The 17,342-nt window shown below is 45.5% G+C and overlaps 1 protein-coding gene across 6 annotated transcripts in view; it reads right to left on the bottom strand.

The window, feature by feature from the left end:
- Nucleotides 1-648: 648 nt before the first annotated feature.
- The window catches only part of LOC147627979 (uncharacterized), a 36,288-nt gene continuing 19,594 nt past the window's right edge, over nucleotides 649-17,342 (bottom strand). For 2 of the 6 annotated variants that reach the window (XM_086814945.1, XM_086814946.1), the window contains exons 5-8: nucleotides 10,609-10,714; nucleotides 10,270-10,341; nucleotides 2,058-2,180; nucleotides 649-1,926 (exon numbers count right to left, since the gene is read on the bottom strand). In XM_086814945.1, coding sequence (XP_086671071.1) covers nucleotides 1,090-1,926; nucleotides 2,058-2,180; nucleotides 10,270-10,341; nucleotides 10,609-10,714 — 1,138 coding nt within the window. In that variant the 3' untranslated portion in view covers nucleotides 649-1,089. Of the gene's footprint in view, nucleotides 1,927-2,050; nucleotides 2,181-10,269; nucleotides 10,342-10,608; nucleotides 10,715-17,342 lie in introns of all 6 variants that reach the window. The other 4 variants (XM_086814947.1, XM_086814948.1, XM_086814949.1 and 1 more) reach the window with 3 other exon arrangements.

The raw sequence follows: 17,342 nt of genomic DNA, 5'->3' as shown, positions 1-17,342 counted from the left end.
CACACACTAATTTTGTTGGTCTCATGAGCTGTTTCAGCCCCCGGAAGCCATTACTAAAACCTCTCAGATCACTGCAATTCGTGGGTGATTTCAATGTCTGTTTCAGGATGGGTTTGCTCCCCTCTCCCGCTGAGATCAGCAATGCCTAGGGCTTTTGATGGAGTCACAGAGACCGAGACCTACTACTCCGAGAAGGAAACAAACACACCCGACCATGAGCCAAGGACTTGGAGAGTCACCACAAAGTCATCGATATGCCCCCCTTATAGGCCCCCCCCATCTCTCCACTATATACTGCTACAATGTACTCATACCACGTCATAGGCTTCAGCCACATGACTATCCTGTCTTACTTTTTACATTCACATGTTCACATCGTAGGTAGCTAGTTTCTTTTTTTGCAGTTTCTTCCATGACTCCGTATTCTTATGGATTCAGTGTACTGCATTTTGGTCTCAGAGACCCTTTGCTTGTGTGTGGACCGTGTGGATCTCTCTCTCTCTCTCATACACACATCAAAGCCAAGCATCTTAAAGGGTAGCTCTTTATCTTGTTTAGAGTAAGTTGTAGAGCATCTCCTATAATTATCAGACTATTCAGCTAGAAACAAGGGAATTATCTGCACCTTCAAATTCAAAAGCCAGAGAAGGCTATAAACCATGGCTTCTTCGATATTCACCACCAACCTCATAAAAAACAGAACCTTTGTAGGAAACCCCTTTACAATATTACATAACACTAGCAGGAGCACAGTACTGAAAGATGGATACAAACTCCTATTTACAAGATCCTATCTTTATACTTCTTGGCTAAAATTCCAGGTACTCCAACAAAAAACCAAACTTTTGAGTACTCTTTACACACCATTCTGCACGCTGAGAATACGATGCAATCTTACTGATACAAATCCAAGCAAGTGTGCCACATGAGACTACATTCTCTAGCTTTCCTGTCCAGCATGTCAATCTTTCTGGAATCACCTCGTCTGTGTCTCCAAATCTTCAACATTGCATTATAAATAGAACCGTATGTTTCCATGCTAAGCTTTTGTCACAGAGATGATTCCAGCACATATGAAAGTCCGAGAATTCAAGAAGCCACAGCCACATCTACAATGAGGGAAGAGACTGGAGACAACTCTTGACTGATATTGGCAATGTGTTTTACTGATACTTTTCCAGTTCGCTCTCTCCTTGAAGTCCCAACACTATGAGCAGAAACATTTGGTTGCTTCTTCTTTATCATTTTCATTCCATTTTCTTTGACCTCCTGGGTCAACTCACTTGCTGAACTGTGCTGAAAGATTTTGCTCTGTTTTAGTTTTATCACATTGCGACAGGACTGCATATCAGCTGAAGCCTTGATTTCCTTTCTCTTTTTTTGTGCTTCTTTATTGGGCATAGTATTGGCATGCTCTCCTGTACAATCAAGAGCAAGTGCATCAGAACTTTTGGCATTACCTTGTTCTTCCAGCATAACTGCCCCTCCAACATTTGAATGAACAGATGGACTTTCAGAATGTTCTACATGACTTTCACATGCACACTGATCAGAAAGTATGTCCTCTGTTGATTTCTGCTGCTCTTTGGTACCACAGTGATCATCACACTTTGAGTTCTTTGTGTCTTTGTTCGGAATTTCCTTCTCTAGCACTTCGGAAGCTTTGTGTGTGAGCACTTGGCTTGACAAGTTTGGACCAGATCCCTTCACCAGTCCCGTTTTTAAAGTTGAGCTCACATCCTTGGGTGTCTTTATTTTGAGCTCTTGTAAAATAGGAAGTGAAGGCTCAACGTATGTATCATTGTCCTGCATATTTTGATCAAACTGGGGAGCACATGATGAGCCTTCTGACTTGGAATCACAGCATGCAGCTGTAATGTTGCTCTTTCTACCAAATTTCGGAGATTTGGGACGAGTTGGAGGTATCTGCAAGAGATGCAGATCAAGGATAAGAACCCTGCCCCTTTATGGCTGTTCAAGGCGTAGTAAGGCATTGCGTTTTATTTCAAAACTGCAAGAGGCTGCAACCAAAACCCTAGCTCAATTCTACCTCTTACTTTCTTGATCTCCAGCTTCGGTGGGGTCGAGTCTTGATAGAATGAAGGCATTGGAGTAGCCTTGAAAGAAAGGTTCTTGCGAAGCTGTTTTATTTCTGTTTCAATTTCCTCCTGCAGAATATTCTGAAAAAGTATTACATCATCCCATGACATAAAAGCAAGCTACCCAAAAAGGAGTTGATAGACAAATCAATTCACAGACAGACAGACAGACAAAGAGAGAGAAAGAAAAGAGAAAGAAAGAAATTAAGTAATATCAATTAGACCAAGAGTGATACAATGGTACCATGGATATACCAGGCCATGTAAAACTGACAGAAAAAGTAAAAAGAAAGCATCTCACTAGTGTATGTACATGGTAATCAGCATATGATCTTGTGTAGAGTAAGATATGTCATGATCAGCTAATGACGATACCTGCCTCAGCTAGAACTGATCTGATGGAGAGGGAATGTCAGGCCCCCCGGAAAGATAGTGGAATCTCCCTTGTATCTCATAGTTGGCTGCGCAGCTAAACATTTAGTGTACCTCATCCTTTACCTCTCCTGTAGTACAAACTCTGCATATCCTCTCCTCCCGTGAGATATCCTCAACTCGGTCAGTCTCAACCCTGGGGCAGTGGGAGGATACCCTGAGCTGGCCAATCGTGAAATGCGTAGCATGCGGCATGTGTATCTGTATGTATCTCGGGATCTCAAAGGATCCATCCTCAAAGAGTCTCAAAAAGAATCTCTGTGGAACTTACAGTTCTTACTGATCTCTGTTGGGGACACCCATGTCCGATGTATGTGTAGTCCGAGTAGATCTAACGGGATGACCCAGTTGATCTGTTGCCATGAGAGGTTGAGGTAGGGGGGATCGAAGCTATACTGAAATGGGAGCTACCTGTATGCCATGTGTGTGAAACCACAAGACTACCTCCAAATAACATGTTGCACATGTAGGTAATGGTGGTGGCCATGTCAACAAGGAGGAGGGCAATCCAGGTCAAACACTTTCCCTCTCCTAATGTAACTGCATAGAGGACTCCAGTGCTAGGTGTGGGAGGCGTTTGTCAAGAGTGTATACATGCTGAATGTAAGTGACGGTCTAAAAGAAGGCCTTCATAACCAGTGGGGCCACCCCAAACTCTACACGTACAATATCATGTGGTACTTCAGGCTTACTCCTGATCATGCATGACATCATCACTTGTGTAGCCTCACTATGTTCCTCCACTCAGCCTTCCCTAGGTCTGCTCCAGAAGGCTTCACCATACATAGCTGCTCGTTGTCCTAAAGTGTCAAAGAGCAAACACTTAGTACGGGGCTCTTGGAAATGTGCCTGAAAACTCTCTCTCTAGATGGGCTAGAGAGGCATGCCCCCTCGCTAGTTGGTCAGTGGCAGCTGTGGTCATGCAAAACTTGGGACCCATACAAAAGACTCCAAGGTATACGTACTTCTGCAGAATCTCCACTGGCGCCTCTCTATATAAGAGAGGTAATCGTGAGGTGACCACATGTGTTGAAGACCATGACCTCCCAAATTGACTGTAGGGTCTCTCCTTGCAAAATATGTCCAATGCATCGTGTTTTTGCAAACCCTCAGCTCATCCTGAGATCTAGACAATGTCATTGACATAAAGCACTGTGGGCACTAGTGTCTGACAAATGGTGAGTCCCTGCCTCCAAAGCTATGCACAAAGACTACAATCTGATCAATGTATAGACCAAAGAGTGTAGGTAAGAGTGGGAAGCCCTGCTACATATTATCTCCCATGTGTGCATGTACTCGACCAAGTACCGCCATCACATCCCATACCATCATATGTGAGACCTGGAGCTCTTGCAAGCATCCCATCAAACAGAATTGGGGAACGGAGTCAAAGGCTTTGTGGAAATCCACAAATCAGCAGCAATACACATGTCTCTTACGTTACCTTGCTTCCGCTATGATAGCCCGTAAAGTAAATATATGGTCCAACGTGGAGAAGTTTCTCCTGAAGCCTACTTGTCCTAATGCTTTGTATCCCATCCTCTGCCATAGACCTAATCAGAGCCTATAGTAATTTTGCACTCTTCATCACACCACCCATTTTGGGGTTGGGAACCCACTGGCAAACTTGTTGAGGCACATGTGGTATAGGGAAAGCTAACATGGGCGGAGTCACGGATGATGGAGGAGAGTTGGGATATGATGGTGAAGATAGGGAGGGATAAGTCCAAGGCTGAGATGTGGCGCAAGAGGTGGTCCTCATGGATGTGGTCAAGATCATGATGAAAATGGATGCACGTGAAACTGGTGGCAAGGGGTGTGGATGTGGAGAATTGTACGGCATCCAATTCTGCCTTCACATGGGCTTGCATGTCAGTCTTACATTCCGTACATGTGTTTTCAGCCTTCCAAGAAGCTTTTAAGGCATCCAATTCTGCCTCCACATGGGTCTGCATTTCAGCCTTCCAGGCACCTTTCAAGGCATTTGATTCTGTTTGCATAGCACTGCATCCTTCCATGTGGCTTTCATGGCACCTAAATTTTTCTGCATTTGGGCTTGCATCTCCTCTTGTTGCCTAAGGATGCCCGTCACTGTTGTTATCCCTATAAAAAGATCTGGATTGAGGGTTTGTCACGTGCACCCAACACTGGGGCACCATGACACACTGGCATCATCATCAGTGCAACATTTGTACAGAAGTAATACCTTTCTTAGGAATATTTGTCATACGCCGTGACCCCAATGTGAACCCTCAGCCAGGGACAGTCAGGCACGAGCTACGTAGGTCAGTCTCCATGCCATAGAGATCAGTTTGGAGTGAGTCCTCCCACACCAGGGGTACACTGATTGATCGTGCGATTGAGCTTGAGTGGTCCAAACGCCCACGACTACGGAGGAGGGCATCCCAGCATAGACGGAGGTTGCAGCGGCAGATTCCGATTATTCTTGCGAGGCATGCGGGACACCCAGTCAGGGTGCTGACCACAGAGGATATTGAGGAGATCCGCCAGTGTCCGATGTGGCACATATTATGAGATGGAGGCACCTCCATAGTGTACCCCTCCGTCCCACATGATATTGTATCCCCTCACTATATTCCACTCACCTCCATAGCGTACCCCCCCCTCACTATATTCCAGTTCCAGTTTCATTTTCTAGGTGCCAGTAGTATCATCTTTATTTTTCATTTTCTGGGTTTTTTTATCTAGACATTGTATCAGATCCACCATGATGTAACTTTTGGTCTCATAGGTCATTATGGCCTTTTGAAGACGTTAATATAACATTTCATTTCACTTCATTTCTCTCTCTCACACATAGCGTAGGAAGACAATCCCAGTTGACTGACTTCTTCTAGAGATTGGCACCAGTAGCCCAGCCACACACATTGGGAGTGACATCTCAGCGAGCGGAGGAGATTCGAGCTAGGCGACGACCCAGACTAGCCGGCTACCAGACACCACGGCTACACCACAGAGAGATCGCGGCCATCCGGTCTCGACACCAGCAGGAGGTCGAGGAGCAGCTGGCACATTTTCGCTCTGATCCAGGACGCATGTTCCAGACATCTACGGCATCCTCAGATCGGATGTATGACATATTGTACCCAAACTATGGGACTGGATGGAGTTAGGTGTAGATAACATATCATACTTGTATCACCCCTTCAGCATATAGAGATGCATTAGTAGCCCTAGTACTCCATCCACACCCTCTCGTTTGTACACCACCACTGAGTCCCCTATGGTCGTGTTGTCATACTTGTACATTTTATTCTCACTCCACATTTTCCTCTTGATGACTGGAGGAACATCATTGTACTACTTGTTTGTCTATTAGGCCAATTTCGGCCTTTTGCAGACGTTAATATATCTTTCTTTCTTTCTTTCTTTCTCTCTCTCTCCCGTCGCCTTCGCATCTCTCTCCCCGTCGCCTCTCTCTCTCTCTCTCTCTCTCTCTCTCTCTCTCTCTCTCTCTCTCTCCCCCCGTCGCCTGCGCTTTCTCTCTCCCCGTTGCCTGCGCATCCCATCCCCTTCGCTTCGTTTTGGTCGCCATGTGAAGCCCCAGCCCAATCCAGCATAATTGTTAGGGTTCTCTCTCTCCAAGGTACATCGACATGGCCAAGGGTGCAAGCAAAGAGGAGATAGTCAAAATGGAGGATAAGCTGAACATCTCCATCAGAGAAAACAAGAAGATGGCGGACTCTGCCATCAACAACATCATCAACCGACTTTCCAAAGTCGAGAAGGAGATCGAAGCTTTACAAAAAGAGAAGGAAGCTTGGAAAAGGGAGAAGGAAACTTGGGAGAAGGAGAGGGAGAAAGAGAAGGAAGGAGGGAAGAAGGAGAAAGAAGCATGGAAAGAGGAAAAAAAGAGATGGAAGAAGGAACCGGACACTATGAAGGAGGAAATCGACATCCTCAAAGCGAGGTGATCTCTCTACGGGACCGACCACCACGGGAGGAGGGGGAGATTGTGGAAGTTGACAAAGAGGCCATCAAAGAGGAACTCACCGAGGCAATCCCCAAGAGCCTCGAACGTAAGATGGAGGCAACAAGGGAGGGTTGGGTAGAAGTGGTGAAGAGGAACATCAAAAAGGAAGTGAAAGAGGATGCCCAAAAAGAAGGGCTCCAAATCGTCAACACCACCATTAAGGAGGAGCGGATGCGACATGCTCGTAGACTCAATCTGAGAGTCACAGGGATTCCCGAGGTAGCTGACTCTACCCCCGAGGCGGATGGTCGGACACTATGCACACGACTTTGATACTCACATGAGGGACCCCCCCCCCCCCCTTCCGCAAAGCTTGGAGGGCCGGGAAAGACATGACAAAGAAGAGAGCTCTCATCATACAGTTTCAAGATATGGAGGCACGCACCATCTTCCTGAGGAAGGGTCATACCCAGCCATTCACCATGTCAAGAGACGAAGAAAGAAGCTTCAAAGAAGGCATCAAAATGAAAGAAAGTGTCCATGAAGACGCCATTGTAGAAGAAATGTCCACGAAGACACAAGAAAAGGAGAAACACTTCCACAAAGCGCGCAAATATACTCCTTCAAGAGCTAATGAAGAAAAACAGGTTACTCAAGCTACAACTACAAGCAGCAAAAGAAGCAGAAGAAAAAAAAAAAGAGCAATTTACAATGCAAGGTTCCCAAAATTTTCAACACATGCTTCTTCTCATGGAGCATTAAAGAAGACAGAAACTTGATGAGGCACGACAGATACAAGAAACCAAACGCAAGGAGGCTGAAGACTGATGCCAAGCAAAATGCACGACGTTGGATTATCAACATAAGCTCGATCAAGAAGCCAGGCAACTCCAACATCAGCAGTTGCTAGCAACCCTACACAACCCTACAGGCTAGTCTTATGGCACCCCTTCCCAAATTGGCACCAGTTCCTCATCCCCTCCATCAAACGTTGTCGTACAAGCTCAACTGAACTTCAATAAGTATGATGATAAGTGTGATCAGTCTACAGTCATGATTTATTCATCAATTCGTTGCATATTTTCCTTTAGCTAAAGTTTCAGATCCTCAAGACAATCCATCTAGTGGCCCCACCCCTCACGGGAGAAGCCGTTACTTGGTGGCAGCATTGGTCACGTCTCCATTAAGATCTAACCCCAAGCATGACTCATTACATATGGGAGACTTTTGTGTCCGACCTCAAAGCAAGATTCCTTCCACCTGAGTACTTGACCAATTTGGAGGATGAGTTTTACAAACTCTCACAAAACGGGTCACCTGTGCTGACCTATTCCAACAAGGTCATAACTACTGGAATGAATTCTTGCCATCCTGCTCCTCACGCTGCCATGTGGCAGTGTATTAACCCACATAGTGGGTTGGGGTCAACTTGACTCCTCCATATAAGGTTAAATAGCCCTTGGTCTCCCCTTATCCCCCACCTATATGGTCGTTTCATGGGATCCTCAAGTGAGGGGAGACCCGGGCGGTTGTTGGCCTCCACTTGCTTGGTCCTCCGCGTTCTTTCATGGTATCAGAGCCTCGTCGGCTCCTACTTGACATCCGGCTTCGCATGGGGGGGGGGGGTGTTGGAATGAATTTTTGCCCTCCTACTCCTCACGCTACCATGTGGCAGTGTATTATCCCACATAGTGGATTGGACCCCTCTATATAGGACTAAATAGCCCTTGGTCTCCCCTTATCTCCCACCTTTATGGTGGCTTCACGAGATCTTCGATGAAGGGGGACCCGGCCGATTGTTGACCTCTGTCCGCGTGCTGCACCTCCACTCTGTGTGTAGTACCCTACGGTTCTACGTTCTTTCAATAATCAAGACACGGCGATTGGGAAAATCGAAAGACGAGAAGCTGAAACAATTTCTCAAGGGGTTAGATACAAGCATCAGATTTCCTATCCGAAATATCGAGCCTCAATCTTATGACCAAGCTTTGACTTTGGCACAGAATCTAGAAATAATTTTAAACAAAGGTAAGCCCAAGCAAGTCCACTCAAGTCCCAAATCCTCGCAACAACGCAATCTTCATCCGAGCCGGGTCACCCATCATCTTTGCCATTCGCTGCACACATCTTATTCGTGCAAAAGAAAGATAAGATTGCACGTTTGTGAGTGGATTACAGGGCACTAAATAAGCTCACAATCAAGAATAAGTTCCCCATGCCCATAATAGAGTACATTCTAGAGCGTCTAAATGATGCTAGATATTTTTCAAAAATAGACCTCAAGAGTGGCTATCACCAGGTCCACATTTTTATAGCTAACATTCTAAAGATGGCTTTTTGGACTGAGCGTAGCCATTACGAGTTTGTAGTGATGCCATTTAGGCTCACCAATGCACCGGCGACATTCAATAAGATGATGTCTCGGGTATAGGAAACGGTTCCTTTCTTTCTCAATGCATCGGCCATTGGATTGGCCTTGCCTAGAAGGTACTCAATCATGCCATTGAAATTTTGAATAGCTAGAAGATATGGCTCCAACGGTGCTGCCAATCACTGCATTGCGCACTTAGCATTGTTCGAAGCCAACGCAATGCCTAATGATCACTGCGAACCTCAAAGTCACACCCATATAGAAAATGTTTCCAATGTTTCAGGACTTGTTCCCAATCATAGACCAAGGAATTCTTCTCTGCACGTTCCAAGGATCAACTTACGAGACATATACGCAAATAGGTGACCATTATGCTATAACAAAGCTCCAATGGCGATGTTACTCACATCGGTGATTACCTACAATAGATCATCCCATGAGGCAAGCGTTAAACAAGGGGCCTCTGCTAAAGCAACACTGAGGTCCTTGAAAGCCTGCAATCCCTGCAGAGTCATGTGGATACACTACCTACGAGTCTTGACACCCTTGCGCTGATCTATGAGAGCTACCGAGACGTCGGAAAACTTGCCGATGTGGGTGGAATATGCCTAGCAAATTCCTACAAAAGACCATATATCATATGTTATTTCCGGAATCTCCCAATGCAGGATTTCTATCACTTTGGTGGGATTTAATCCAATGCCATCGGCGCTAAAAATATTTCCAAGGTAATGAACCTCGCACAAATAAAACTCCAATTTTTGTGAAGGACTTTTCTCATCCCACCACTAATTTAGACTCCTTGGGATGATTCATAGGCTCCCCTCCCCCATTGAACATGGTGCTTTTGAACTCATCTTGAAACTGTGTCATGACCATGGAAAAAGGCATCCTTGAATTTATTGCCTTTGTCACCCTTCTGATTCTGATCACTTCATTTTTGTGAAGCACACTATGCAAATATCGTTGCCAGCAGATGGAGCCTGTGAACCATAAGTCCAAGAACTCAATTTCATTAACACTGGAGTAAATTTAATTGATGGAAAGGTATTTTCCCAAACTCTCCCACCTCAGCCTTGAAAGGAGCCCAACATTCTCAAAGTGTCTCGCTGCTGCTCTTCTGCCTCCAGGTATCGCTTTGTTTTCTAAGAACGAGCTTGAGAAGCTTCAACATCTTAAGAAGATCTCGATACTAACCTTGAATCAGTTTGAACCACCACATCAGAATCTAAACTCTCCAAATCTTAATCTAAAAAGATTTGATAAACCACCTTCTTCTTTTCTAGTCAGGATCATAATGCATATGACATCCTCAAGGGAGCTCTAAGGAGCTTTCAGAACTGCATGCTTGCTTCATTACTTCTCTAATTTAAGCATGTTTTCTAGATGAAGAAAGAAACTTAAGGTTTAACAATGCTGCTAATGAAGCGTACCTTTGTCTTTGCTTGTGCTTGTTTACTTGCTACCTCCTTTGCAGTTAGTCTCTCTTCGAGCTTTGAGTTGAACTGAGAACAAAGGAGCGAAGGGCATAAAATCTATATCCTATATTCAAGCACTTAACCTGCTTTCCAAATTTTTTAGTCAGACTGGCTACATATTTGGGACAACCACCCTTACATTTCCTACAAATACAACCAAGAATTTCCTACAAATGCAAACAAGTTAATTACCAAGACATGATGGGGGAGCCTACCACGTGTCATGAACAAAGAAGAAAGCAAGCTAGAAGTTTTCTGCATAAAGACTCTGATTGCAGCTCACAACCGGCATACCTCTTTTCTCCTTTCAGCCCGCACATCACTATTGAAGTTGAACTTATTGGCACTTGCCCTTAGCTGAATTGATTTAGCCTTCTCAGTATTGATAACTTCAAGGTTCCTGCCAAGACACACTCGCTCATTTAGAATCATAAATGCAAAGTAACCCTTTCCTTTTCAATCAAGCAAATCAATACTTTATTGATACGGGCACTTAGCAAAACCTTTAATAATAGCTTTTCTGTCACACAATTTGCAACTTAACCATCTTCATTAATCACTAAGCTCCATTTACTTGAAAAAACATCATCATGGAGACATGACCTTTCCAAAGGTGTTGGAGGTGGCAATTCTCATAGCTACTCTGGGGTTATAGCTTGACTAGAAGTTGTGGTGGATTATCCCATACGCAAGAGCATGGGAAGTCGAAGAGCCATATATAGGGTGTGCTGGAACCTTGTATCACCAGCCTGGACATTTCCAAGTATGAAAGGGGTCTGGTGGACTCCAGGATATCTAAATATTTGGAAAGTACAAGCTTTGGAATGGGGGATTATCCTAGAATACAAAGGACCACACTCCTAAAATTTAGGAGAGTTGCTATTTTTGGCCCGACTCCGATGGAAATTCTTCTCGCGTCATTACATATGGAATTGAGCAGATACCAAGAGTTGGCAACGTGCCTATAACAAAATGTCTACCAATTGGGATATTTTTAGAGGTAAAGATTATGGAAGGACCCATCTCTTAGATTGGGACATGTGGCAAGAAAGTGGACCAAAGTGAGACAAGTGGCTTGACACTTGTTATAAAGTGGATCAAAGTCAGACAAGTGGCCTCACACTTGTCACTTCAGCTATTTTATGGCTCTCCACTTGTCATTGTAGCCTTCTCTTGCCATTTTAGCTCATGGGAGGCCCAAATCTATAAATTGGAGTCCTCTCTCTTCATTAATGGAGGCTCTCTTGCTGCACACTAGCCTCTAACACCGTTACAGGCTGCCCCAATGATGGCTACTCTCTTTCTCTCTCTCTTGAAGGCTGCCCATGAAGAATACCGGCTGTTGGGGAGTGTTTTGGAGGCTTCCATCACGAAGAAATACTGAAGGCAAGGGTATTTAATCATTTATTATGATTTCTAGCCATTGTACTTGTTGTACCAAACCTTGTACCAGTTGTATCAGCTTCTGTACTTGCTGTATCACCCATTGTACCGGTTGTACCAACTTCTGTACTTGCTCTACCACCCATTGTACCGATTGTATCAACTTCTGTACTTGTTGTACCAACCACTGTATCTGATGTACTAGTCACTGTACATGCTGTACCAGCATTTATACTTGTTGTACCTGCTGTACCAACCACCGTACCGACTGTACCAACCATTGTACCTACTATACCAGCCACTGTACCGACTGTACCAACCATTGTACCTGCTATACTGACTGAATGAAGAGTTGTACTTACTGTACCACCTCTATTGCATGTAGACCCGTGGTTTTTGGGAAAGAATCAGTACCCACACGGAGGTATATGGATTATATTGTTGGCTTGGCATTGGTAGCCTCGTGTTGGGCTGTGTTATGGCATTTGTATATGGATAATCCAGCATCTCCCGTGGGGAAAGTAAGGCCCTCAAAGCTTGTACATGATATTATTCTCCTTGGGTAATAAAATACTCCAAGGGGGGGGTCGGCCCATTCCGGCCTCTATGTGGTGTCACACGTGCAAGCTCCATTTTCAGCATTTGTGGATATTTTGTCCAGCTTTTATGTTTTATGCAAAGTGATGATGGATATGTGTTAAGGCTGTGGCCATGTTTAAGTGTTTTAATATGCATTGATGGTATCAACAAGTGTGTCAAAGGCCCTAGTCTCCCGGGTACCGCCGCGAGTTACATTGATATCAGAGCATAGGCTTTCTTGGAAGCGGAGGCTTTCTTCTATCAATAAGGAAGAGAAAAGATCTCAAGTGGGGACCACACTTACCATCATTGCTATTAAGCATGGCCAGCCACTTCAGAGCCTATGAAGCAAGAGCATGAGCAATAGACAGCTTGGTCTAAAGATTTATGAATTCACAAAATTTATCTTGAAAGTATGGAGTTGACTTTATGTGCACACATTTAGCACTCTTTCCATATGGATATTGTGGATTATATTATCAAGCTTACAGGCAAGCTATATGGAGATATATCTCAGGATATCTTAAGGATATGGTGACGAGATATTTCTTTTGGCTTCATGACCAACCTGGCAAAGAAAAGCTAAGTATACTTTGAGTTTGCAAAGTTAGTGCTTTTGCTATGAAGTGTTTTTGATGTTCACTAACCCTTGTATAGCTATGCAAGGAGAAAGGTGGTGTTGTTTGCCTTGAGATGGTTTCAGGGAAACATTGTTTATGGCTCCCTTTAATGGGATGAATTCTTTTCATGGCTCCCTTTATTGGGATGGATTATATCTATGGAGATTTCTTTCTTGGACGAGATTTATATAGATATTGGGCTTCACAAGCAATTTCTATGGACGAATCTCTCTGAGTTTATAGAGAAGAAATCTTTGGTCATCTCGTGGATATGATGCTTTTATGGATAAAGTCCACCTCTACTCCAAGGTGTGTGGTTAGCACTGAGTATGTGGTAAGAGTTATGGTATACAGATCTATGGATTCCTGGACTTCTTTTCTAGGGATTTGGATCGATCCTCAGGATTATGGATTATGTTTACGACTCCCTTTTACTGGGATGGATTATTCTTTTTGGCTCCCTTTATTTGGGATGCATTGGACTTATGAAACTCATGGTTCACATACCCTGTGTAGTGTTCTCTTGTCCTACGTGCTCTCTTGAAGATTGTTTCTACCATGTAAGGGTGGACCAATAGAGAGCAGATGGAAGGGAACATGAGCACTTCAAAGGGTAGTGACAAGCACAACATACCCTGTGTAGTGTTCTCTTGTCCTACATGCTCTCTTGAAGATTGTTTCTACCATGTGTGGGTGGAACAATAGAGAGCAGATGGAAGGGAACATGGGCACTTGAGAGGGTAGTGTGAGTTGGTGGCCGAAATGCCTATAAACTATGTGTAGCAAAAATGCCATAGATCATTTCCCCAGGCTTGCAAAGGATGGCTTCATCAAGCAGCCAGGCTACCTGAGTATTCCCATGTCACATGCCATGCGATCGCGATTGGCCAGCTACCAGTATCCTCCCACCACCTACGGATGGAGACAGGGCAGGCAGAGCACATATTCAGAGATGGAGAGCTCATACGGAGACTTTGAGAGGAGAGGATCTGCAGATTATGCCGCACAGGGGTCGAGACAAAGGAGCACTATACCTGTCACTGCCAAGTGTACTATGAGATCCGCGGGAGGCACCATAGTTTCTCCCAGCACAGTGGGTTAGGAGGTCAGTACCCACCTTTACATATGGTCAGGAGACAGTGGAGTATACAGATGCATATACTTACCTTGGTGTGGTTTTCAGTGGCCCACTATTTTCCTTGAGGAGAGCAGCGGAGACCAGATTGACCAGAGCTTATGCAGCATTGGGGGGACTAGAGAGGATGTGTTCGCAGGTTCAGTTTCACGAACCTCGAACAAAGCTCTGGCTCTTTGACACTTTGGTCACTTCAGCCATGCTGTATGGAGTGGAGATATGGGGACCCTCAGTGGATCACCAGCCGAGCTGGTAGCACTGATGGATGGAGACATATGGAGAGGCCCTTGGTTTCTATGATTTCCCGGATGATTAGGGCCAAGGCCTCCGTACCACATGATATTATCCGTGCAGAGATGGCTGCCCCCCCATTGGTGGTAGAGGCACTCACTCGATCAGTCTCCTTTATACATAGCACTTGGGCTCTCCCTAGAGACAGATATGCTCGCTTAGCCCTGGAGTCTTCACGACAGTTAGCATCACAGGGAGACGGATCATGTTGGTATGCACAAATGACAACTTGGTTCCAGTTGCATGGCTTTAGTATGGAAAGGCTACCTCCATTTCAGTACTCCCTCGATGCACCCTCCCTCTCTCTCACACGGGCAGAGATTACCAGACTTATCAGGCAGGACGGGATCATCTTCTCCAGGATGGGTTTGTGATTAGACCCAGCTACATGGATACTCATCTTTCTCATGGGGTACGGTGTGTTATTGGTCAGATGCGCACATCCTCACACGAGCTAGAGATTGAGACTGGCAGATTCAGAGGAGTACCAGCTGAGGCCAGGATTTGTCAGCTATGCCAGATGGAGCCAGAGACAGAGTTACATTACATATGTCACTGTCCAGTATATTATGAGATACGAGGCCGTTTTCACTGCCTGTTTAGTGTCACCAATTGGCCGACCATTTGGTCCATCTCCAGTTTTTGCGTCTCGTTCACTTGAGGCCAGGCCGGTGTCTCATGTGAAGAGACCAGTATTTTGCTGACATGGACGGGAGCCAGACTCGTGCCACCCGTGTGTTAGCAGGATGGTGTCGTATGGACGGGAGCCAGATCAGTGCCACCCGTGTATGACCTGGACTGTGTTCGATCCATGGGACTGTCACGCCATGGAAGAGCCAGTATTCGTGCCGTGTTTTGCCTATGGGACTGTCACACCATAGGGAGACTCGTGCCTGGAACTGTGTCTTACCTATGGGACTGTCACTCCATAGGAAGACCAGGTTTTTATGTATTAAATGTCGTGCCAGTTTTGTGCCGACAGATATTTTGTACATGTTCCATGAACGGGAGATATGTCCATGTTACTATTTGCACATGCACACATATTTTGCATGTTTGAAACTGTTTTCGCATGACATGTATTTGTGTGTTTGCCTGCTTGACGTGTTACTTACTCAGCGGGGACGCCTGCCAGTGAGTCGTGAAGTCTGCTCTGTATTCTGACGAGTTCTAGTGCATGTGAACAGGTGGTAAGTATGTCGCACTTGTTGTTTTAATGTTTTAAATTCTAACCCTTTAATTTATAAGGTTAGGTGTTCACATTTATTTAAAAGTGGGCACCCCCTTTGGGCACCCACTTAGGGGCCAAGGTGGGGAGCCCCACTTTTAAGTAAGTGTGGGGGTGGGCATGGTCACCTACCCCCACTAGTTCCCCCACATGCATGCGTGGGTATCACAAAGTTAACTCCACCTTTATTTTATTTAAAAAAAAGGGCTTCCTCCATCTAGCGTAGATCAATCGCTTTCTTCAAGTTTTTTATTCACCAACCGGCGACCTTCTCCCCTGCTGGTGCACGCTCTTCATGAAGGCGACTGCTGCAGTACTTGCTGCTGTTGGCTGCGACTGCACTACTTCAAGTGGCTGTACTTCCAGCCAGCTCTGACTGCTGCAGGCGGCTTCTCTCTCAGGCGAAAGTACCCCAGCAGGCTGCGCTGCCCTCTACTCAGCGCTGGTGTTACCTGCAGGCTGCACACTACTCCCTCCTTCCTCTCCAATAGGCGGCTGCCTACCCTGCACAACAGCTGCCACCTTTGGAGGGCTACGCTTCTCTTCCTACAGTCAGCCGGCTCTTTGCAGCCAGGTGCTTCCTAGTGGTTGTTGTCTCTCATCCTCTCAGGCGGCTGAATCTTCATCAGTGGTACTTGTCTTGATGACTCTACACGAGGCAACTGTTTCTTCATCAAGGGTGGCTGCAAAGTCTACACAACCGCCATAAGTATTGGTTCTCTATCAACCTTCAACAAGTAAGTGAATTTTCAGATTTAAATAAAGTACTTTGTATTAAATCTGCTAAGGGATTCATCCCGCTCGGCCAACACCCGTTCGGTGCCGGGTTGTCCAAGCTATTTTGGCGAACCTCGGTCCAAAGGTGCTGAGATCGGGAGAGCCAGGCGTTAGTATGAGAGCGCCTGTTTGTGCGTGGTCTCAGAACACCAGTGAGGCGCTCTCCGCGGAGTCCAGTGAAAGCACAGGACCGTAGCGATTGGACCACGCTAGTGGTCGTTCTGCTTCGAGCTTCTACATCGAAATTCGAGCCTACTTGTTTGATACTGTTTTCATATGTACATGGACATTATCTGGTTCTTGGAACCCATGGAGCATTGTATTTACTAAATACTCCCAATAAATATATCATATATTGAGGGGGGGGGTCGGCCCGTTTCGGCCCCAGTGCGGTGTCCATCTTTCCATTTCATTTCATTTAAATTTCAAGTTGTTTTAAGTTGTCCATTTCAAATTTGTGGTTTTAAAGTTGTGCTATTAAGCTTGTGGGAGTCCAACGGAGTCTTTCCCACTTGACGGGATCGGTTTCGTTTAGAGAGGGTTTCGGACCACTTTCTAGAGTCATGAGATACCAGGATCAGAGATGCCTCGGATTATACTTGCTGGAGCTTCGTAGACATAGAGAGGGTCTCTTGAGAGGGACGGGATCAGAGAGGGAGACACACCTACAGAGGCAGATTACAGACTTCTTTCGACCAGAGATTGAGTAGTCACGCCAGCAGGCATTGCAGCTAGCCCCAGAGTATAGCCGCACTAGAGGTACACTGATTGATCGGGCTATAGAGCTGGGGCGGTCCAGGCGTCCCAAGATGAGAGGCCCATCTCGACACCGGCGGAGACTACAACAGAGGATCAGGACCATACTAGCACGGCATGGGAGACGTCCAGTCAGAGTACTCACCATGGAGGACATTGAGGATATCCGCCATCGACCGATGAGAGACATCTTTGGTTAGTGATGTGTATGATGCTTACCTTTGTTGCTAGAGTTTTCCTCCCAGATGTTATCCATTAG

The sequence above is a fragment of the Cibotium barometz genome, chromosome 20, assembly GCF_041138505.1.
Source record: "Cibotium barometz isolate CiBa-2024 chromosome 20, ASM4113850v1, whole genome shotgun sequence".
Lineage (NCBI taxonomy): Eukaryota > Viridiplantae > Streptophyta > Polypodiopsida > Cyatheales > Cibotiaceae > Cibotium > Cibotium barometz.
The sequence above is the reverse complement of the archived record's forward strand: the minus strand, read 5'-3'. Positions and strand labels throughout refer to the sequence as shown.